General features: G+C 45.0%; 2 protein-coding genes across 3 annotated transcripts in view; both read left to right on the top strand.

Annotated features, from left to right (window-relative positions):
* Nucleotides 1-7,776, top strand: part of STAM2 (signal transducing adaptor molecule 2) — a 47,037-nt gene extending 39,261 nt beyond the window's left edge. The window contains exons 13-14 of the mRNA XM_069732940.1: nucleotides 601-779; nucleotides 1,062-7,776. Of these exons, the coding sequence (XP_069589041.1) occupies nucleotides 601-779; nucleotides 1,062-1,251 (369 nt within the window). The 3' untranslated portion in view covers nucleotides 1,252-7,776. The remainder of the gene's footprint in view (nucleotides 1-600; nucleotides 780-1,061) is intronic.
* Nucleotides 7,777-9,318: 1,542 nt separating this feature from the next.
* CACNB4 (calcium voltage-gated channel auxiliary subunit beta 4) overlaps nucleotides 9,319-18,950 on the top strand; it is a 132,173-nt gene continuing 122,541 nt past the window's right edge. Inside the window, exons 1-2 of one of the 2 annotated variants that reach the window (XM_069732938.1) lie at nucleotides 9,319-10,040; nucleotides 10,790-10,873. In XM_069732938.1, coding sequence (XP_069589039.1) covers nucleotides 10,002-10,040; nucleotides 10,790-10,873 — 123 coding nt within the window. In that variant the 5' untranslated portion in view covers nucleotides 9,319-10,001. Of the gene's footprint in view, nucleotides 10,065-10,789; nucleotides 10,874-18,950 lie in introns of both variants that reach the window. The other variant, XM_069732936.1, reaches the window with a different exon arrangement.

Here is an 18,950-nt window from a genome sequence, read left to right as displayed (position 1 = left end):
GCACGCTGGTCCGAGAGCAGCAGTAAATTGGATTATGATCTCTTCATACGCCGGGCAGGATGATGTCTCCTGGAAGCATCTACTTTTATCTTGTTCCGCACTAACCATTTTTAGGCCGACCCCTGACACTGACTCCGGAGGGACCGCTTGTTAAGAAGAGACGCTTTGTTGAAAAGTTTGGTCTCTGAGGACCGGAGCAAAAGCCGCCGACTTCTCACTGCTTGAATGTATTCTGCTTTTTTTAAGTTACCTGGACGTCGTCTTCGGTATATTATCTTGCAGACAGCGTTCTTGCTCAGGCTTTGGTTTATGATTGCAGAAAAAAATATGCTAGTGGTACCACCCTAAAATGGCCAAAAGAGGGTGAATGGATACCTGTGGACATGTTTTTGTGTATTGCGCTCCTGCGCAGACAGATTTCTGATTATTGACCCCAGCGCAGTCCGATAATACAGTCGTGTCTTACTTCCTTCGATCCGGCACCTCTTTTTCTTTCGAGAGGCAGGGTAACGCCACACGATTGTGGGATCTGACTTTGATCGAGTGGTTCATTTATATTCTGTTATAATGCAGTATAATAAATTCTTTCCTCCTCCTCAGGGATATCCCGGACAGCCTCAGGGTGGCAGCTATATGGTGCACGGCATACCCCAGGTACATACTTCAGCTCTTCCACAAGGATACAGCATGAACCCCGATCAGATCGGACCCCTGAGATCTCTACCACCCCATATCAACTCAACAGTAACCACCCAGGCTGCTCAGACGCCATTTTTGAGGTAATCGAATCATTACTGTCACATATAGATAGATCAGCTTAAAGGGGTTGTCCAGGCAAACTCTCCTGCCTGCTGACATTGGGTATGAAGAGATAAGCGCATGCTGGGCAGGACTGTCACAGAAAACACGGAGTATCGTGCACGCGTCCTGTTCTAGTTTGTTGCACAATACTCTCTGGACACTCAGTCCCATTTGCAGATCAGGTTGGAGGGAATTTTTGTACAACCTCTTAAATATTTTTATCTGTTAATATAATGTGTTTTTTTTAATTGTATTTGCAGCACAGGACACGACGCGGGTTTAAATCCTCCCTATTCAAACTACGGCCAGCCGATGGGAATGTCCGCCGACATGTCAGCTTACCAGAACACTACGTCTTCTTTGCCTCCAGGACCTGGCTACACAATGGCCGCCCCCTTACACTCCATCTCTCAACAAGCCCCAACTTACTACCAGCAGCCCCTTCTCTGAGACTGTTCAAGACCTGTGTGCATCTAACTTTGTGTGTATCAGTTACAAGTCTCCTAAAAGGAAAACTCTTACCTTTCTGACCACATTTTTTACAACATTCCTCGGTTCGGTACTGCGTTAAAAAGTGAGATAACTTTGCAAATCCATTTCTTTTACGTTTGTTGCGCTCATTGGGTATTTGGATCTCCTTGCATTTTGTCACTGGGAGCATGCATTGTAGGAGCTGCTCGGAAGACAAAGGTGCCTGTACACCTTCTGTTACTCCTGATCCCTCCCGTAACGTGTGCACGTTCTTAGTAGGGAGAATGGAGCGAGCGACTTCCTGACACTTCTGACAGCAGCTTATCTCTTTCTCGAGAGCAAAAGAATCGGTCATCGTTATGCAGCTTGCCCGATTCCTCTTTAATCGGGTGGTTCCCTTACGTGATGTCACCTCTTTGGGGTTGAACTCTACATTGAAGGGTTTGTCTCCCAATATAGAAGTAAGTGGTGCTGATCATGCCACACTGAAGAGTGTGCACTAGCGCCTGGTATGTCTCTTGTGACCTATTCATTAAAATAGGAGACGTACCATGCCTGCTTCCGGTCAGGTATGTGTCATCGGCGCTACTCACTTCTCATTGCAGAATTGAGTGGTGCCGAATAAACACCTTAATAGTGCAGCGTGCCGCACCGTCTGCACCATGTGCTTAAAACCCAATTTGATTGGGAAGCCCACTGCTCTAGTAGCATTAGCACTCTACACAATGATGGCTGCTGCATCTGTCGAATACCGGTAATGCCACCATTGACTGGTCCTGCCGTCTTTATATGTCTGGGCACTATTTTAGAGCTTAGCTGTTGGGTAACATGATGGAGAAAAGTCATGATGATACTTCCAATCCACACGAAAGAAAACAAAAGTTTTTGCAAAGTTACTCAACTCTTTATGTAGATGTAAACCGTGACATGTTGTTTAGAGGAAACGAGCTCCACAAAAAAATGGTTTTATATATTATAGATCAGAATATTGTCTTGTAGATCGAGTCCGAGATTTTCCAGGAAAATCCCACACGGCGTGCGATCTCCTGCCGGACAGAGGCGCGGGGACATATTCGCGTGAGAGTAGCAGCAATTCCCACGGCTATTCGCTTTGATGTAACGCCGCCCGTCACTGAAAGGCTCCGGCTGCTGAAGGTTAACGTAGTAATTAACAGAGCAGAATTGTACCAACTGGCTCAGTTGAGAAGATGTAAAAATAGCCGAGGTTTTATGTACCACGCTATAAAGCTGAAAGACTTGAAAAGGTAACCGAGCTGTAATTCTTCTGCCGTCGTGTTCCCTGGGTGTTAAAACAATGGTGGCACGTTCCCCGTGATCAGCTCAGTCCTAGTACGGAAAAACATAATTCACTTGCACTTTTTTAAAAGAGATTTGTTGTGGGATGTGTCCAAGTAGATAACACAGAACTAGTGGAGGCAAATGTGCTGATAAATAAAACTTCCTAAGTGATCATGTAGACGTCAGTCCAAGCACGGGCCGGCTGACACTCTACTGACCCAAACGTCTTTGAGACGGTGACGCTCGGGTTGGGAAAGCTGCCGCCGGTCCGTCCTTGGACCGATTTGCATGAATTGGCTGAAGAGTTTATTAATGCTCCCCCTTTGTGAGCCTCTTGGCCATATAGCATATAGGGGGCCACATGACAAGCTTCTGTTTAGACATTGCCCCCTCCCTTATCATCCAGCCATCACTTTCATGGTCATTAGGTAGGTGCAACTTTACCCACTAGTTCCGACATCGGCCATTTCTTGCAACTTTCCAATGTATATACTCTGTGTGGCTCCACGTGCATGTGTTCTCAATGGGGAGGAGGAATAAGCCACTGTTGCCGCTTCAGTCTCAAGAACAGAAGGATTGGTCATGTTCAAATCCAACATGCACAACCCTTCTTTACCCTTGTGTTAGTCAGTCCCTGCAAAAGCTGTGGGAGTCTTCTCATGACTCTGGAAATAATGTGATCCAACTGCACCATAGAAATAAATGCTAAAAAGATGTTTATAGGGTTTGCAAAAAGTTACAAAAAAATAAATAAATCCCCCAACAAGTGCGCCAATGTTAGGCCCAGTTCACACTGCGTCACATTGCCGCCTGAATTTCACTTAGAAATAGGATTTAGGTGAACACAGATACAAAGATTTAGATACACGGTGTATGGAGCTGTGCTATTCCAGCTCCATAAATGTGTATTTCCGTCCATAGTGGGATCTGCAAACAGCTGATCACGGAGGTGTCTGTTGTCGGACCCCCGCCGGTCTGATATAGATGACCTATCTTAAGGACAGGTCGTTCATATGCATCGTCCTGGACAAACCCCTTTTAATAGTTGGATGGGATTGTAAAGCACGGCGAGATATTTTGCAGGGATATAATTTATGTGCACAATGAGGGGGTGGGTGAAACGTGAGAATAGCAGGAGCCGAGCAGCGAGAGCCATCGCTTGCTCAAAGTCTGTTTTCATGAATGAGTCACATCAGCTCGAGAAATGGGAGGTTTCTACTGAATAAATAAGAGATTAAAATAAAAAAAAGTAGGAAATATTTAGACTGTCGGATGGAAAAATGGGATTAAAACACCTTTTTTAAGAAAAAAAGTGACAATTTGTAATAAGATTTGCAAAATCTGTAAAGAATAGATGTGAGGTTTTCTATGGTGCCGTATCTGAGGACAGCATTGGATGCAGCCGGGACTGCTGAGGTCAGGTATGTGTGGCTTATATATCAAATACAGGCTACCAAAGAAAGTGGGGAATGAATATATGCCATTAATGGTTATTTACTATTTTAACTTCATTTTTGCCCAACTTTTAACTCTTATTAAGGTGATTGTCCGGGATTAAAGAACATGGCTTGCTAATACTCAAAATTGCACCATCCCTGTCTCCAGACAAGATATAGACGGGTTGGTATTTTTTTGGAGAAGGAGGTAGCCATTTATTTCTTATCCTGGACAATCCCCCTTTTAATAGGACTTTGCAAAAAGCTGAGAAATTCTGGCTGCCCACCACCCACTGATCTCAATGGGGTCAGCCAGACTCGTTCCTTGAGTCCAGACAGACATCGCTACAAGAAATCTTATTACATTATATATCTCCAAGCTCCATGTCCCTAGGTCTGTCCTGTCCTCTGTAGTCGGATCATGCAGCCTGAAATGCGTTGGGCGACTTTCTCATTATTCCCATTCACTTCCAAGCCATCTGCTGGTACCACCATTCAGCCGCTCTGAGCACCTCTCTGTTACAACACAAAAAGGAAATACAGCTCAAGACATGGGGATTCATTTGTTTATTTTTTTCTTGTCATTTACGTGGCACGCCCTGTTGGAATCTTTAACATGCTGCGAATACGAGCTTGTCCTCCAAAATAGAAAGAGAAAATATTAATCGTTGAAATGACATCCAGTGCGGGCTCTAATGGCTGTGAGAATAGGAGATAAATGTATGATCACTGCAGCTGCATCCTCTGCAAACCCAGAGTCCCCAGTGTGAATAGAGCTGTAGTGCGCATGTGTGACCGTCGCTGTATTCACTTCTATGGGACTTATGAAGATTCTAGAATCTGGGCTCTCCCTCTCATCCTGCAGAACTGAGGACCGGGGCTCTCCCTCCCGTCCTGCAGAACTGAGGACTGGGGCTCTCCCTCCGGTCCTGCAGAACTGAGGACCGGGGCTCTCCCTCTCGTCCTGCAAAACTGAGGATCAGGATTCTCCCTCTCATCCTGCAGAACTGAGGACCGGGGCTCTCCCTCCTGTCCTGCAGAACTGAGGACTGGGGCTCTCCCTCCCGTCCTGCAGAACTGAGGACCGGGGCTCTCCCTCTCGTCCTGCAAAACTGAGGATCAGGATTCTCCCTCTCATCCTGCAGAACTGAGGACCGGGGCTCTCCCTCCTGTCCTGCAGAACTGAGGACTGGGGCTCTCCCTCTCGTCCTGCAGGACTGAGGATCGGGATTCTCCCTCTCGTCCTGCAGAACCGAGGATCGGAATTCTCCCTCTCGTCCTGCAGAACCGAGGATCGGAATTCTCCCTCTCGCCCTTCAGGACCGGGGTTCCCCCTCTCGTCCTGCAGAACTGAGGATCGGAATTCTCCCTCTCGTCTTGCAGAACCGAGGATCGGAATTCTCCCTCTCGCCCTTCAGGACCTGGGTTCTCCCTCTCGTCCTGCAGAACTGAGGATCGGGATTCTCCCTCTCGTCCTGCAGAACTGAGGATCGGAATTCTCCCTCTCGTCCTGCAGAACCGAGGATCGGGGCTCTCCCTCCCGTCCTGCAAAACTGAGGATCGGGATTCTCCCTCTCGCCCTGCAGGACCGATGATCAGGACTCTCCCTCTCGTCCTGCAGAACCGAGGATCGGGCCTCTCGTCCTGCAGAACCGAAGATCGGGCCTCTCGTCCTGCAGAACCGAGGATCGGGGCTCTCGTCCTGCAGAACCGAGGATCGGGCCTCTCGTCCTGCAGAACCGAGGATCGGGCCTCTCGTCCTGCAGAACCGAGGATCGGGCCTCTCGTTCTGCAGAACCGAGGATCGGGCCTCTCGTCCTGCAGAACCGAGGATCGGGCCTCTCGTCCTGCAGAACCGAGGATCGGGCCTCTCGTCCTGCAGAACCGAGGATCGGGCCTCTCGTCCTGCAGAACCGAGGATCGGGCCTCTCGTCCTGCAGAACCGAGGATCGGGCCTCTCGTCCTGCAGAACCGAGGATCGGGCCTCTCGTCCTGCAGAACCGAGGATCGGGCCTCTCGTCCTGCAGAACCGAGAATCGGGCCTCTCGTCCTGCAGAACCGAGGATCGGGCCTCTCGTCCTGCAGAACCGAGGATCGGGCCTCTCGTCCTGCAGAACCGAGGACCTCTCCCTCTCGTCCTGCACAATCGAGGATCGGACCTCTCCCTCTCGTCCTGCTGAATTGAGGGTCGGTGCCCTTCCTTTAGTTCTCCTAACTAAGCATCATGGTTCTTCCTACAGTCCTGCTGACCTGAGGTTTGGTGATCTACATCTAGTCCTCCATAGAAGAGAATAGAAGTCCTTAGGATCAGAGCTCTTGTTTCATGCTGCAGGGCTGAGGATCGGGGCTCTTCGTGTGTATGGAGTCCACAGCGCCACCTCTGCAAACCCAGAGTCCCCAGTGTGAATAGAGCTGTAGTGCGCATGTGTGACCGTTGCTGTATTCACTTCTATGGGACTTGTGTAGATTCTAGAATCCCGGCGCTCCTTCTCATCCTGCCCGGAAGCGTCGCTCATATCCAGCCGCCATTGTCACACTCTTATGACAGTGAAGCTGTTTGTTTTCTCGTCTTTCTCCCCCTTTTGCCCGGCGCTGTGGATCGTCAATGCTGGCTTGGTGGAGACCTACTTACCTGGGCGTCACTGCCAAATGTCTCATTTTCCTTTGCTAACCTAATGGATGAATGTGGCGAGTGACAGAGACTGTGAAATAGAAAACACGCACCTTAAAATAAAAAAAACCTGCCTTTTTAAAAGCGGTTGGACAAATTTAGAGAGACATGGCTGTTTTTATTTTTTTTTAAAGAAAACCGCGCCACACCTGTCCACCTGTCTTGTCTATTCATATCATTGGCGCAGAGCTGCAGTACCTAACACAACCTGTGGACAACTGTGGCGCTGTTTCTAGAAGACAGCAGCCATATCTATCTGATAGGAGGCAAACAATATATTTAGAATTTTATTGTGATGTTTTGAAGTTTGGGCCAGGAGAACCGCGGCCGGTCCGGACATGGAGGTTCTTACTCAGACCGTGACTGTCTGATGTGGGAATCCGGTGCCTAAGAGACGTTTGCCGCTTCTACCGATTGAGTAGAGGGGCTCTAGGACCACCATTGCAGCTGTTACCCGTTTCCAGTGATCGGTCGCTCCTGACCTGTTTTTTTTTTTTTTTTTCTAACCTATTCTTTACTTTCTTGATTCATCGTGTGATTTCGGTGATATCCCGTGTGTTATGTCGTCATGTGCCAGAATTGACGTAGATTGGTCGCATTTACACATGATCTAGTTTATGATCTATAAAATGTATAAATAGTGTATATAGACCAAAAGTGCGCCGCCGATGGTGAACGCCAAGCGTTAGGGCATGCTGATGCTTGTAGTTCGACATCAGCTCGAAAGGCGACACATAGCCCACGTCTTATATAGACAGTTGTCTATGTGTAATTTTATATCTACATTATATTCACCCCATGTAAACCATTTCTCTTGGGGCGGAGGGGACGACTCTTCCGTTTTGTACATACGCGGCAGCGTTGAGGGGCGACGGCGGCGGAAGATGGCGTTTAACTTGTAATCTGATCACTTTATTGGAAAGATACTCTGTAGATAGTGTAATAATTGTTTTATTCTTTGCTATGACATGACGAGGTTTCATGGTGTTCATGGGATGTTTTGCTTATTCTCTCTCATTCCTTTGCACAATACTACATTGTTATATTTATTTTCAGGATTGTTATCAATTAAATAAAAAAAAAAAATTCTACCGAAAAGTTTTTATATTTTTATTATAATAAACTATTAATAACAATATAATATGCAAATTGCCTCTTAAGAGAAAAAGAGGACTTGAACTCTATAGCGCCACCTGTTGGAAGTAGTGATCTTACAAGTCACAATAAACCCTTTAATGAGTCTTGTAATATGTAATATAATGTTTGTGGAAAACAAAAAGGAAAAAAAAATCCCAAATAAAATTGCTTTAATTAATAGACAGCACTGGCTTTTTCCAAAGACAGCGCTCACGCCAGGAAAGTCAGTGCTGTCAATCACCAGTGAGGGAGGCGGGTACATGCAATACCAGTAGAGGGAACAGTGCTGTGAAATCTGGCCACGCCCAGGGTGCACCAAGCAACCTAATTAGCATATTTGATTAAAGGGGAGTTCCACACTTGGGATTCAAGTTTGCAGACACTCTGTGGTTGCAGACTTGTGAATCTTCAGAACGCGAGAGGCTGAGCAGATTGATTGATGGATGGGTTAGTGGAAAAAGTATTTAGGAAAACTAGTACGGTAACTAGTGATGAGCGAACGTGCTGGGATAAGGTGTTATCTGGGCATGCTCCGGTGCTAACCGAGTGACTTCGGCGTGCTTGAATAATATGTTCGAGTCCCCGAGGCTGCATATCTCGCGGTTATTCGACAGCCTAAAAAACAAGCAATCCCTGCATGTGTTGCGGCTGTCGAACACCCGCGAGACATGCAGCATCGGGGACTCGGGCATATTATTCGAGCACGCTGATGTCACTCGGTTAGCACATGAGCATGCTCAGATAACACCTCCTCCCAGCACAGTCGCTCATCAATATAAGTAACTTTTTTATTGAAATTCCTGCTAATTTTTGGCTCAGGAGTCCAGTGGGCGGCCACAATTGAGCGATTGACAGTTATCTGTACTAATTCTTGCACAGGGAAGGCTGTGAATCATTCAGTGATACCTCCCACTGGACTCTTGAGTCCTAAGCAGGAATTTTAATGAATAAAGAAGTTATCCGGAATCTTTATATCAATCTGCTCCGCTCCTCCTGCTTTATATCATGCTGCCGGTCATTTGGATAGCATTTCCATAGAAATAGGTTTCCGGTAAGCCTATAAATCTACTACACGTTCCATTTACCTTTTCCCTTCTATGAAAACTAGGCATATGAAGCTGAAAGAGTCACTAAACCCAAATTCTCATTTGTTTTTCCTTTTTATAAATTCAGTCTATTGTTCTCTTCTTTTATTAGCCACTTTAAAGGGAGACTCCCAAAAAAAAAATCTCTTCTCCACTGATGGAACCGCATATACATCATGGTTGCAGCGGTTTTTAGAAGCGGTCTTGCTGCTCCTTTAAGTTTCCACGACTGAGAAGAAATAAGTAAAATCATCCTACTTATGATAAATAGGATGGTTGAAAATGAAATATTCTCTAGGAACAATGACAAAGGAAGAACATCAAGGTAGCAATTATCTGGCTGCCTCCCAAGACTCTGCTAAACTTGGTGCAGTATTAAGGATTTCAAGAGGTTTCGGAAAGAACAAGACTCCCCGCTACACAGAGAAGGCTGCAGTTAGAGATCCGCACAGACTGTCCTCAAGAAAGTACAGCACTGATGCATGCAGAGACATATGGCAATGCTTTCTGCAAAGCAACTGCTGGTAGTTTCTAAAATTGTCCACCAAGCCCCCAGAGCCCTGGAGTGTTCATTAAAAATCATGAATAGAGCAATGTAAAACAGCACCGAAATAAGAAGATTGGAGAAGTCTTGTGATCCCCCTCAAAAAATATTGCAAAACATCTCCTCTGGGTCATCACAGGTTAATTCACATCTCCTCGGTTAAGGCAGGTCTTGGAAAAATCAGCAGCCTATCACGGTCTTGTGTTAAATCTACATTTCAAGACTGCCAGTCCAGCTCACTCTTTCTGGAAGACCTTGAGAGGTAGGTCATAGCTGGCGAGAACCTTTATGAAGAAAGAGGGTGAATATCTATGACTAGATGGACTGTGGACTTGCTTCTGATCTGAACAGACTTTGCTGAAGCATCAGCGATCCAGCAAGGGTTAGCATTCAATTCTCCTCTCGGATGCTGGGCTTGAAGCTGTGGTGCTGAAGATGTTGGCTGTATCGAAAAAGAAGAAATGATGTTGACTGTGAAGAGCTAGTAGGACCTTGTCCAAGAGCACTGATGAGCGTATCTTCCTCCACCCCTGCTGTGAGGACATGTTCTTGTAGACATGTCTAGGAATTCCTACCCAAAAAATGGAATAACTGAGGTACTGCACTCTCCAATCTTCCAGGTACAACTAGCATCAGTCTCAGGATGTCCCTTGTCAGGTTGACCCGTTGGTCTATAATAGGGCAGAGAGCCAGATGGAAGCAATACCATAGAGATGGTATCTGTAGGTTGACTGTGTACTTCTATAATGTGGTTGTAGGATAAGTATTAGGAGATACTATGTCTTGTCACAGAATGTCTACTGGATCTCTCGAAGGTCTTCCTAGTTTACAAATAGTTTTCTGTTCTATGGCTATAGGATAGGTATTAGTTGGAGGATACTATGTCATGTCCCAGAAGATCTACTAGATCTCTTGGAAGACTTCCTAGTTTTTGAATCTTTTCTGTAGGATGGATGTAGGATAAATATTTGTTAGAAGATACCATGTCTTGTCTCAGAAGTTCTAGATCTTTAGGAGGACTTAGTTTTTAAATGTTCTTATGTAGAGTGGCTTTTGGTTAGATATTTTTAGAGGAGATACTCTGTTATATGTCACAGAAGGTCTTCTCGATCTCTCAGAGGTCTACTTGGTTTTTAAATGTTCTTACGTAGAGTGACTAAAACACACAGTAAGTATTCGTTAGGAGATAGTATGTCATGCCATTGGAGCTTTTCCTAATTTTGGAATTATCTTGGGTCTAATTACTTGGAAATCTAGAGTCTCTGAAATCCTGATGCAAGTCATGTAGCTAGAGATGTTGGTCAGGTCTTCATTGTACTTAGGGAATTTTCCCATTGTTGTTGAGGTATCGAGAGGGACCGCTTCTAGAAGAAGTAGACTGAAGAGGTCAGATGGAAGTACCACCTCTACAAGCTTCATCCTCAGACAGGTAATGATAATTTTATTATTACTGTTAATCAATACATAATTGATTGACTATATTTCCGAAATTAACGTATGTGCCTCTGTATTTTAGATCCACAACTTGAGCCCTAGGTGGTTTAGTCTTCAGTTTATACTTGTTTGCAATTTCATCTCCTCTCCATGATCCGGAGCTTAGCCAATATTGTATACCATGTGCACATGTTCTTACCAACCATAACAAATGATAAAGTTAATGTGATCTTGGCCCCCTCCCCCCCTCCCCCCAGTACTCACATCATTGACATCCTTATAGGCAGTAATCCAACAAGATGGCATCAAAAATGTGATTTTGTTGACTGTTCCATCAAACTTTCCAGTAACCATGCTGTCAGCAGGATCTAGAGGTAGTATATTGTTGAGCAGGAGGCATCGAGCGAATTGATATATTGTCTTAAACTTTACTTCGAAGGAGTAATCCAGCTTCGCTCACGCGTTGGATGTGAGTGGGGTTGGTGATGTCACGATTACAGATATCTTCTGCATAGGAAAATGGATGATGCCAGCTCACTTAATTGGCTCTTGGGCGTGCAGGACCACAGGAGCGTGTGACCACACGTGTGTAAAAGGCATAAAAAACCCCCAGAAAAACCTGATCAGAGCAACGCTTTTCAGCTCAGAAAAGAGCGCCTGTGAGCATTTGACACACGTTGCTCTGATCATGTCTTGACTTTGGAATTTTAAGAGCTGGACTTCTTTTTTTCCTCTTTTTTTTCATGACCGATATCTTCTGGCTTCTGTTCAAGCGGCAGATATCTTGCACCTATCCTATTTATTAGAGTAAGACTGGTAGGTGATACATGCTCCTTGTGTATGGTAGACAGTTAAGTCATTGGAGCCGGATTACCCCTTTAACATACTGTAGATAAGTGAGGTCAAAGTTGGGGAAGGAGGCAAGGTGTTTGTAGCTTGGGTGACTGAGTGACTAAAGAGAACTTCTTAAATCCTCCAGAATGGCTGACTTATGGGTCTAACTTTTTCCAGTTACAATAAGAAGAGCTTCTATTTTGCAAACACTGCTGGTGTAACGAGAGCTACTGTGCAGAATTAGGCTACATTCACAGTTTGTTACATGAACATATTTAAAGTGCGCCGTGAAGCTCCCGGTATGGGCGCCAAATGTTGCCATGGGCATATCACCTGATTGAGGCCTAAAGATTGTATCCTTTTTTTTTTTCTACAGCGTAGTGGACTTTTTAATGCTAAGGAATCCTGCAAAAAAAAATCAAAAAAAGTATGCCCTGCAGTGTTGTTTTTTTTTTTTCCAGTAGAGGTCGAAAAACCTAAAAGAGAATCGAGCGTGTGGCCAATACTGTGAGTTTTGATTTTTGTATGTTGTATAACATATTTTAATTGGCTTTTTATCATTGCACTTTGTGCTACTGCAGCATAAGTCGGACGTCCTACTGATATTGTGAGCTTGGGTTATAATGACAGCATGTTAATGAGACGAGGGCATGTACACTGTTTATATATTCTCAAGAGCATGGAAATAATTTATACCGTAGATGTGGCATTGACTTACTTTCTGAGACATGAAAAATGAGTCTGGCCTTTCTACAAAGTGGGAAATTACGTGCTTCTTGTACTTTCGGACATCTTGGACTCATTTTATAGATAATATGATAGGAAATTTAAATGTGTGGTGTTACTCCAGCCATTCGGTGTTTCCTGCCTGTTGTCAAGTGTAATCCATCACTAGCACCAGAGATGCTGAGACTGATTTCAAGAAGAGGGACTGAGTCTTTGTCTCTCTGTCCCTGTCCTTCTGTCTGTCAAAACTCATAGTCATAAAAAAAAGAGACGAGATTTTGATTCAGGACAGGAGAAGTGATGCATGCTGGGAAGTGAGTAAGGAATTTCCTGCTCCTATAGTGCTGGCAGGACGCTGATGAGCTGGTAACTTACAGTGTATGAGAATCAGGATAGTTCCTGGACATATCAGACTGGTGCAAGCTTCAAAAGCAATTTTAATTTGTTGTGGTAATGAGGGCAGAAAGTTCACAAAAAATGATGCTTCCATATTGTGGGTGCAATTAATTTTTACAAATACAGAAGACAAAAGAGGATCCAAAATATATTAAATATAAAATGATAGACTACTGTCTACTCTTAGGGAGTTTTAGCACCTAATGTTTCAATTACTCTCTGCTTTCAAGATTTCTGCTTGCTGTCAGTAAATGGAAACCTTCCTATGTACTGTTCGCTAATGTTCTGCTCACATAGGTGCTCCACTCAATGCAAAGTATCATTGCTCTCCCCTGTAACGAGCCTTCAGGTGTGGCAGGATAGTCAGTCTGTGGGAAGTTTTCATCCAAATCAATATTTGTGGGGTCAGACCTTGATGTTGGGGAGAGATCGAGCTCACAGTCTGCGTTCTAGTTCAGGTGTTGGATGGCGCTAAGGTCGGGGTTCTGTGCGTCCGGTCATGTTCTTCACACCAAGCTACCCCACCCATGTCTTTATAGGGCTTGTGCTCTGGGCATAGTCATGGGGAACAGGAAAACGCCTTCCCCAAACTATGGACAATTGTAGCTTCCGGCTTTGGGGAGCAATGTCTTGTGCTGAAACATTAAGATTTAGTTTCACTGGAACGAAGAGGCCGAGGCCAACGCCTGAAAAACATGCCCATCACATTATCCTCCTCCACCATCTATACAGCGGCACAATGCAGTCAGGTGGGTAATGTATTCCTGGAATCACCGAACCCAGACTCCTCCATCATACGCAGGTAGAGAATTGTGATCAGTCTTTGCACACAACACGTCTCCTCCAGAGTCTAGTGGTGGCAGCTTAACACCACTCCATCCGACGCTCGGCATTGTGCTTGGTGATATACGGCTGCATGAAGCTCCAGTTGGGGGCGCAGTGTTTGTGCTGATACCAGAGGAGATCTGGTTTTGGTGTTATGACCGTTATATAGTCGGCAGAGCGGTGGTGACTTTTCTGTCCTCTGCTCCTTAGCACTTGGCCCCCCCACGTTACTGTAACGTTACGGGGTCTCCACTTTGTGGCTGAGTTGATGCGGTTTCTTCCACTTCTCAATAATATCACTCACAGGTGATGGGGGAAGACTTAGAAGAGAAGAAATGTCATGAACGGACTTTACCCCGGTGGCTCCTAATACAGGACCATGCTGGTGTCGGTGAGCTCGTTACCCCCACCCATTGTGCCATATAAAGGCATGGCGGGAGCCAGTGGTTATACACTGGGGGCAATGGGGCTGGATGATATACTCTGGGGACAATGGGAATGTAAGAAAAACCTGAACTCAGTGTTAAAGATGGGAGGACCAATACTTTACGCCATATATGCGCTAAACAGAATCATGATCTGAACAAGGTCATACAAACACCTTTGCCTAAATGGAGCCTGTCGACAGCGCTTCCTCAGATCGATGGACACTACCCTTCTCCTTTATATCGGGGCTCTTTAGTCTCACTGGGACATGTAGAATACGAGACAGGAGAACTTCTGTGACTCCCAACTGATGCAGAGAGTGACAGGGAAGCAATTTAGCACCTCATCCCTTCAGTTTTCCCTGCACATCGATGCTCCCGGCCATGTGGCTCTTCATGGAGCTGTAGAAGACCGTATTCACTCGAATTTCAAAATAACCGTGGTTCTTTCGAGGTCAGAGTCCCCTTTCGTTAGAATTGCCACCAGACTAGAAGCTGTGGAAGATGTCCCACTGCTAGGCTCTCCAGCAATCCGATGTGATCTGTGATTGAGCCTGGAAATAAGTGTGTCATTTCCCTACAGCACCCCCGCAGGAGATAGGAAGTATTAAGATAGTCCTCATTTAAATGAATGCAGGTCAATGTGCGAGTTCACATGAGCGGTTTTATATTTTTGTCATGACTTCTCATGGAGTTCAATATTCCTTGGAGAAAGCTATATCTGCTCAGTTTCATTTACTTGAAGGCTGCAATACCAGGCAAAGCCTATGTACAGGAGTGGTGCTGTTTTGTTTTTTGGAGCAGACATGTTTCTAGTTCTGGATACCCCTTTTTGCCAAGTAGAATAATACCGAATATGGTGCACATCCTTCCCATGTGTCTTCCTTGCTGCATTGCGCTTCTCGCACCCCAGTGTTGATAAATGAATGGCGGTGCATGGTTCGCTGACCAGTGGTATTGTGGAAGGCCTCCATTTCTTATTGCTGCTTTGCAGTACTGGGACCTCGAGATTGATCCTGAACAGAGAACTGCACTATGGGGATACTATGACCTTCTTACGTTCTTGGGAACTTCCTCCAAAATAATAAAAAGGAAAAAAAAAGAAACCACATTATGGATCGCAAATGACATTCTGGTTGTAATAAAATAGCACTTTCAAACTTTTTGAAAAGTTGTTTTTTTTTTAATATATATATATTTTTTTAATGGTATGATTTTACGAGGCATACAACTTTTTTCAATTGTTATTGTTTTTTTGGGAGAAGTGCAGCGACAAAATAAATGGTGCTTCAATTTTTTTATGGTGTCTATTGTAGCGGTTATTGTTAGATGTTTTCATATTCTGGACTTATTTTTATCTTTTTTTAATTTTGTATTGGAAGTTATCTTTAAGAACTCCTTTTATATTTAGCGCCTATTAAAAAAAATAGCTTACACCAGCTTCTTATTTTCTGACCTTGGTCTTGGTGCTTGTGTGGTGTGAGCGATCACTAACTAGCCAGCTGGAACCTGAGAAATATAATGGTGTCAGGTAAGGAAACCGCGGTGGATTGATTAAATAACCTCTAGAGTGTTTTTGCCCAAGGACATATACAGCATATACACAAGCGAGTGCACTGTCACTTATCCGCCATGATGTCACAATCTTTATAGAATAAGGGGGGGTGGGGTATCGACAAGTCATTGCACACTGTGGTCATAGTGACAATTAAGTAACGTTCAGATTTTCTTAAATTCTCTTTTGCCTTAATGGATTATTTTGGAGAACCATTAAGGCCAGTCTCTCCAGTAATCTCCATGTGTCTAATAATGTTCTCATTTTAACACTTTGTAATTTTTATGTAAAAAGTGATTGTATTAAATGTTCTCTGTACTTTCAGACGTGATCTCACTTGATAGATAATACACAATCTACAAATTATAAAAAAAAAATTATAATTTTTTTTTAAATTGTCATTTTACCACCCCGGAAATTTGGTCCTATTTGATGGACACTCAATGCCTCCCTTCTGTGTTACTTGCTCTCCACTGCCTGTTGTCAAGTGTAATCATCTCCAGCAGCACAGACACCAAGATGGATTACAGGTAGTGAAGGTGAGTCTATGTCTCTTTATAAGATGTTTGGGCATGTCTTTGTCTTTCTGCAGGAAATGAGGCAGGTCTTTGTAGCTTTACAGGAAATGAGTCTGGGTCTTTGCCACTCTACAGGAAGTGGGGGTGGGTGTTTATATTTTTACAGGAAGAGGTGGGTGGGTTTTTGTCTCTACAGGAAGTGAGGACAGGTCTTTGCTCTACAGGAAGTGAGGACAAGTCTTTGCTGCTCTACAAGAAGCGAGGATGGGTCTTTGCTGCTTTACAGGAAGTGAGGACAGGTCTTTGCTCTACAAGAAGTGAGGACATGTCTTTGCTGCTCTACAGGAAGTGAGGACCGGTCTTTGCTGCTTTACAGGTTGTGAAGACAAGTCTTTGCTGCTTTACAGGAAGTGAGGACAGGTATTTGCTGCTTTACAGGAAGTGAGGACAGGTCTTTGCTGCTTTACAGGAAGTGAAGACAAGTCTTTGCTGCTTTACAGGAAGTGAGGACAGGTCTCTACAGGAAGTGAGGACAAGTCTTTGCTGCTCTACAGGAAGTGAGGACAAGTCTTTGCTTCTCTACAGGAAGTGAGGTCGGGTCTTTGCTGCTTTACAGGAAGTGAAGACAAGTCTTTGCTGCTTTACAGGAAGTGAGGACAGATCTTTGCTGCTTTACAGGAAGTGAGGACAGATCTTTGCTGCTTTACAGGAAGTGAGGACAAGTCTTTGCTGCTTTACAGGAAGTGAGGACGGGTCTTTGCCGCTCTAAAGAAAATGGGAGCAGATCTTTGTCTCTACAGGAAGTGGGGTTTTGTGTTTGTATTTTTACAGGAAGAGGAGATGGGTATTTGTCTCTCCACAGGAAATCGTGCTGGTCTTTCTTTATCAAGTGAGGATGGGTATTTGTCTCAACATAAAGCGGGGTTTGATCTTTTTCTCTCTGCTCTTGCTCTCTTGTTTGTCAAACCTTTTATAGGTACAACAGAGAGATACATATTTAATTTTGAATATTAGACAGGAGCCATGTTTTCTGGGAAGGATGTGATAGGAAGGGCAGCAGGGAATGGGAAGAGGTGAGTATTTGATTATTTTTCATCAATGGAGTTTTATATGGGTCCCATTATACTGCATGGAGCACTATTTGGGGCCATTATAGTATATGGAGCATTATATGGGGCCCATTATACTGCATTTAGCATTATATGGGGCCCATTATACTGCATGGAGTATTATACTGTATGGGGCCCATTATACTGTATGGAGCATTATATGGGGCCCATTATACTGGATAGAGCACTATTTGAGCCCATTATACTGTATGGCGAAATATATATTGGGCCATTATACTGTATGGAGCAATATATAAGGCCTGTTATACTGTATGTAACACTATATGGGGTCCATTATACTCTATAGAGCAATATATGGGGCCCATTATACTGTATGGAGTAATATATAAGGCCTGTTATACTGTATGTAACACTATATGGGGTCCATTATACTCTATGGAGCAATATATGGGGCCCATTATACTGTATGGAGCAATATATGGGGCTCATTATACTGCATTGAGCATTATATTGGGGCCCATTATACTGTATGTAGCAATATATGGGGCCCATTATACTGTATGGAGGACTGTTCAGTTTCTGAGCTGTTGTAGAATTTGCAATAGAGTAGTAAGTGAAATCTTCGGCATTGTGCTATAACTATATTTCTCTGCCGTATCTGTGCATCATTCATCATGGTATGTGTTAAAGGGATCCAATGAGACTTTGCCTGGGGCCAATGAAAACCTGCCTGGCTGCCTCTTTCCAGAAACAGCGGCACTCTTAGGCTACGTTCACACGTTCAGTATTTGGTCAGTATTTTACATCAGTATTTGTAAGCCAAATCCAGGAGTGGGTGATAAATACAGAAGTGGTGCATATGTTTTCCTATCGCCACGACAGCACCCCTACGAGAGAGGGGATCCGCCCACCTTCCGGACAGGAACCTACAGAATTTAAAGGGGCGGTCCCCCTCACCACTCCAGTTTGGGTTCCTGTCCGGACGGCGGGAGCCTGCAGCAGCAGTCTTACCCGGGCCTCCATGCCTCCGCGCGGTATCTGTTAGGAACGGCGGAATCGGGGGCTCAGAAGCAGCGTCGGGGGTGTCCTGCGTGCAAACCCCCCCTCGTCTGGCCGTGAGGAGCCGTCCCAGGAGTCGGGCAGTGCCGTCCTGGTCCGCGGTTGAGCGCGGTGTGCAGCGTCCACACCGGCGCTGGTGAACCCGGAAGTAGTTGGTACGCTTCCGGGGTAAGCCGGGGGAGGAGCGTTGCAGCGCTGTAAAAGAGCGACGCCTAGAGTAAGAGGCGCGCAACCATGTCCTCAGTAGGGGACGCCGAGCACCCTCATGGAGAGGGAACGGAACAGCGCAGTAAGAGCGGTAGCGGACGCTCAAGGAGAAGCAGCAGCAGCAGCGTGGTACGGGGGCAGCAGTGTGCGAGCGCCCCAGCGTCACATTTGGATCCTACTCCTCCAGAACCGGTATTCACAAGATCAGCCTTATGGTGAGTGTTAAATCAGACACCTGGTGCTGATATGGTCTGTTATTTGTGCTTTGTTTTAGGGAAAAAAGACCATAAAATCTAAGCACAAGCAATGTGCTCTATGCATGACACCAATGCCTGACAGTTATACCAAAAGGCTGTGTCAGGCTTGCATATCTCAGACCTTAGAAGAGGAAGCTCCCCTTCGGTCATCAGACCTCAGAGTGGTCATCAGGGAGGAAATTAGCTATTCCCTTAGAGGC

Source organism: Ranitomeya imitator, chromosome 7 (genome assembly GCF_032444005.1).
Source record: "Ranitomeya imitator isolate aRanImi1 chromosome 7, aRanImi1.pri, whole genome shotgun sequence".
NCBI lineage: Eukaryota > Metazoa > Chordata > Amphibia > Anura > Dendrobatidae > Ranitomeya > Ranitomeya imitator.
This window is presented reverse-complemented; position numbering and strand designations above follow the sequence as displayed.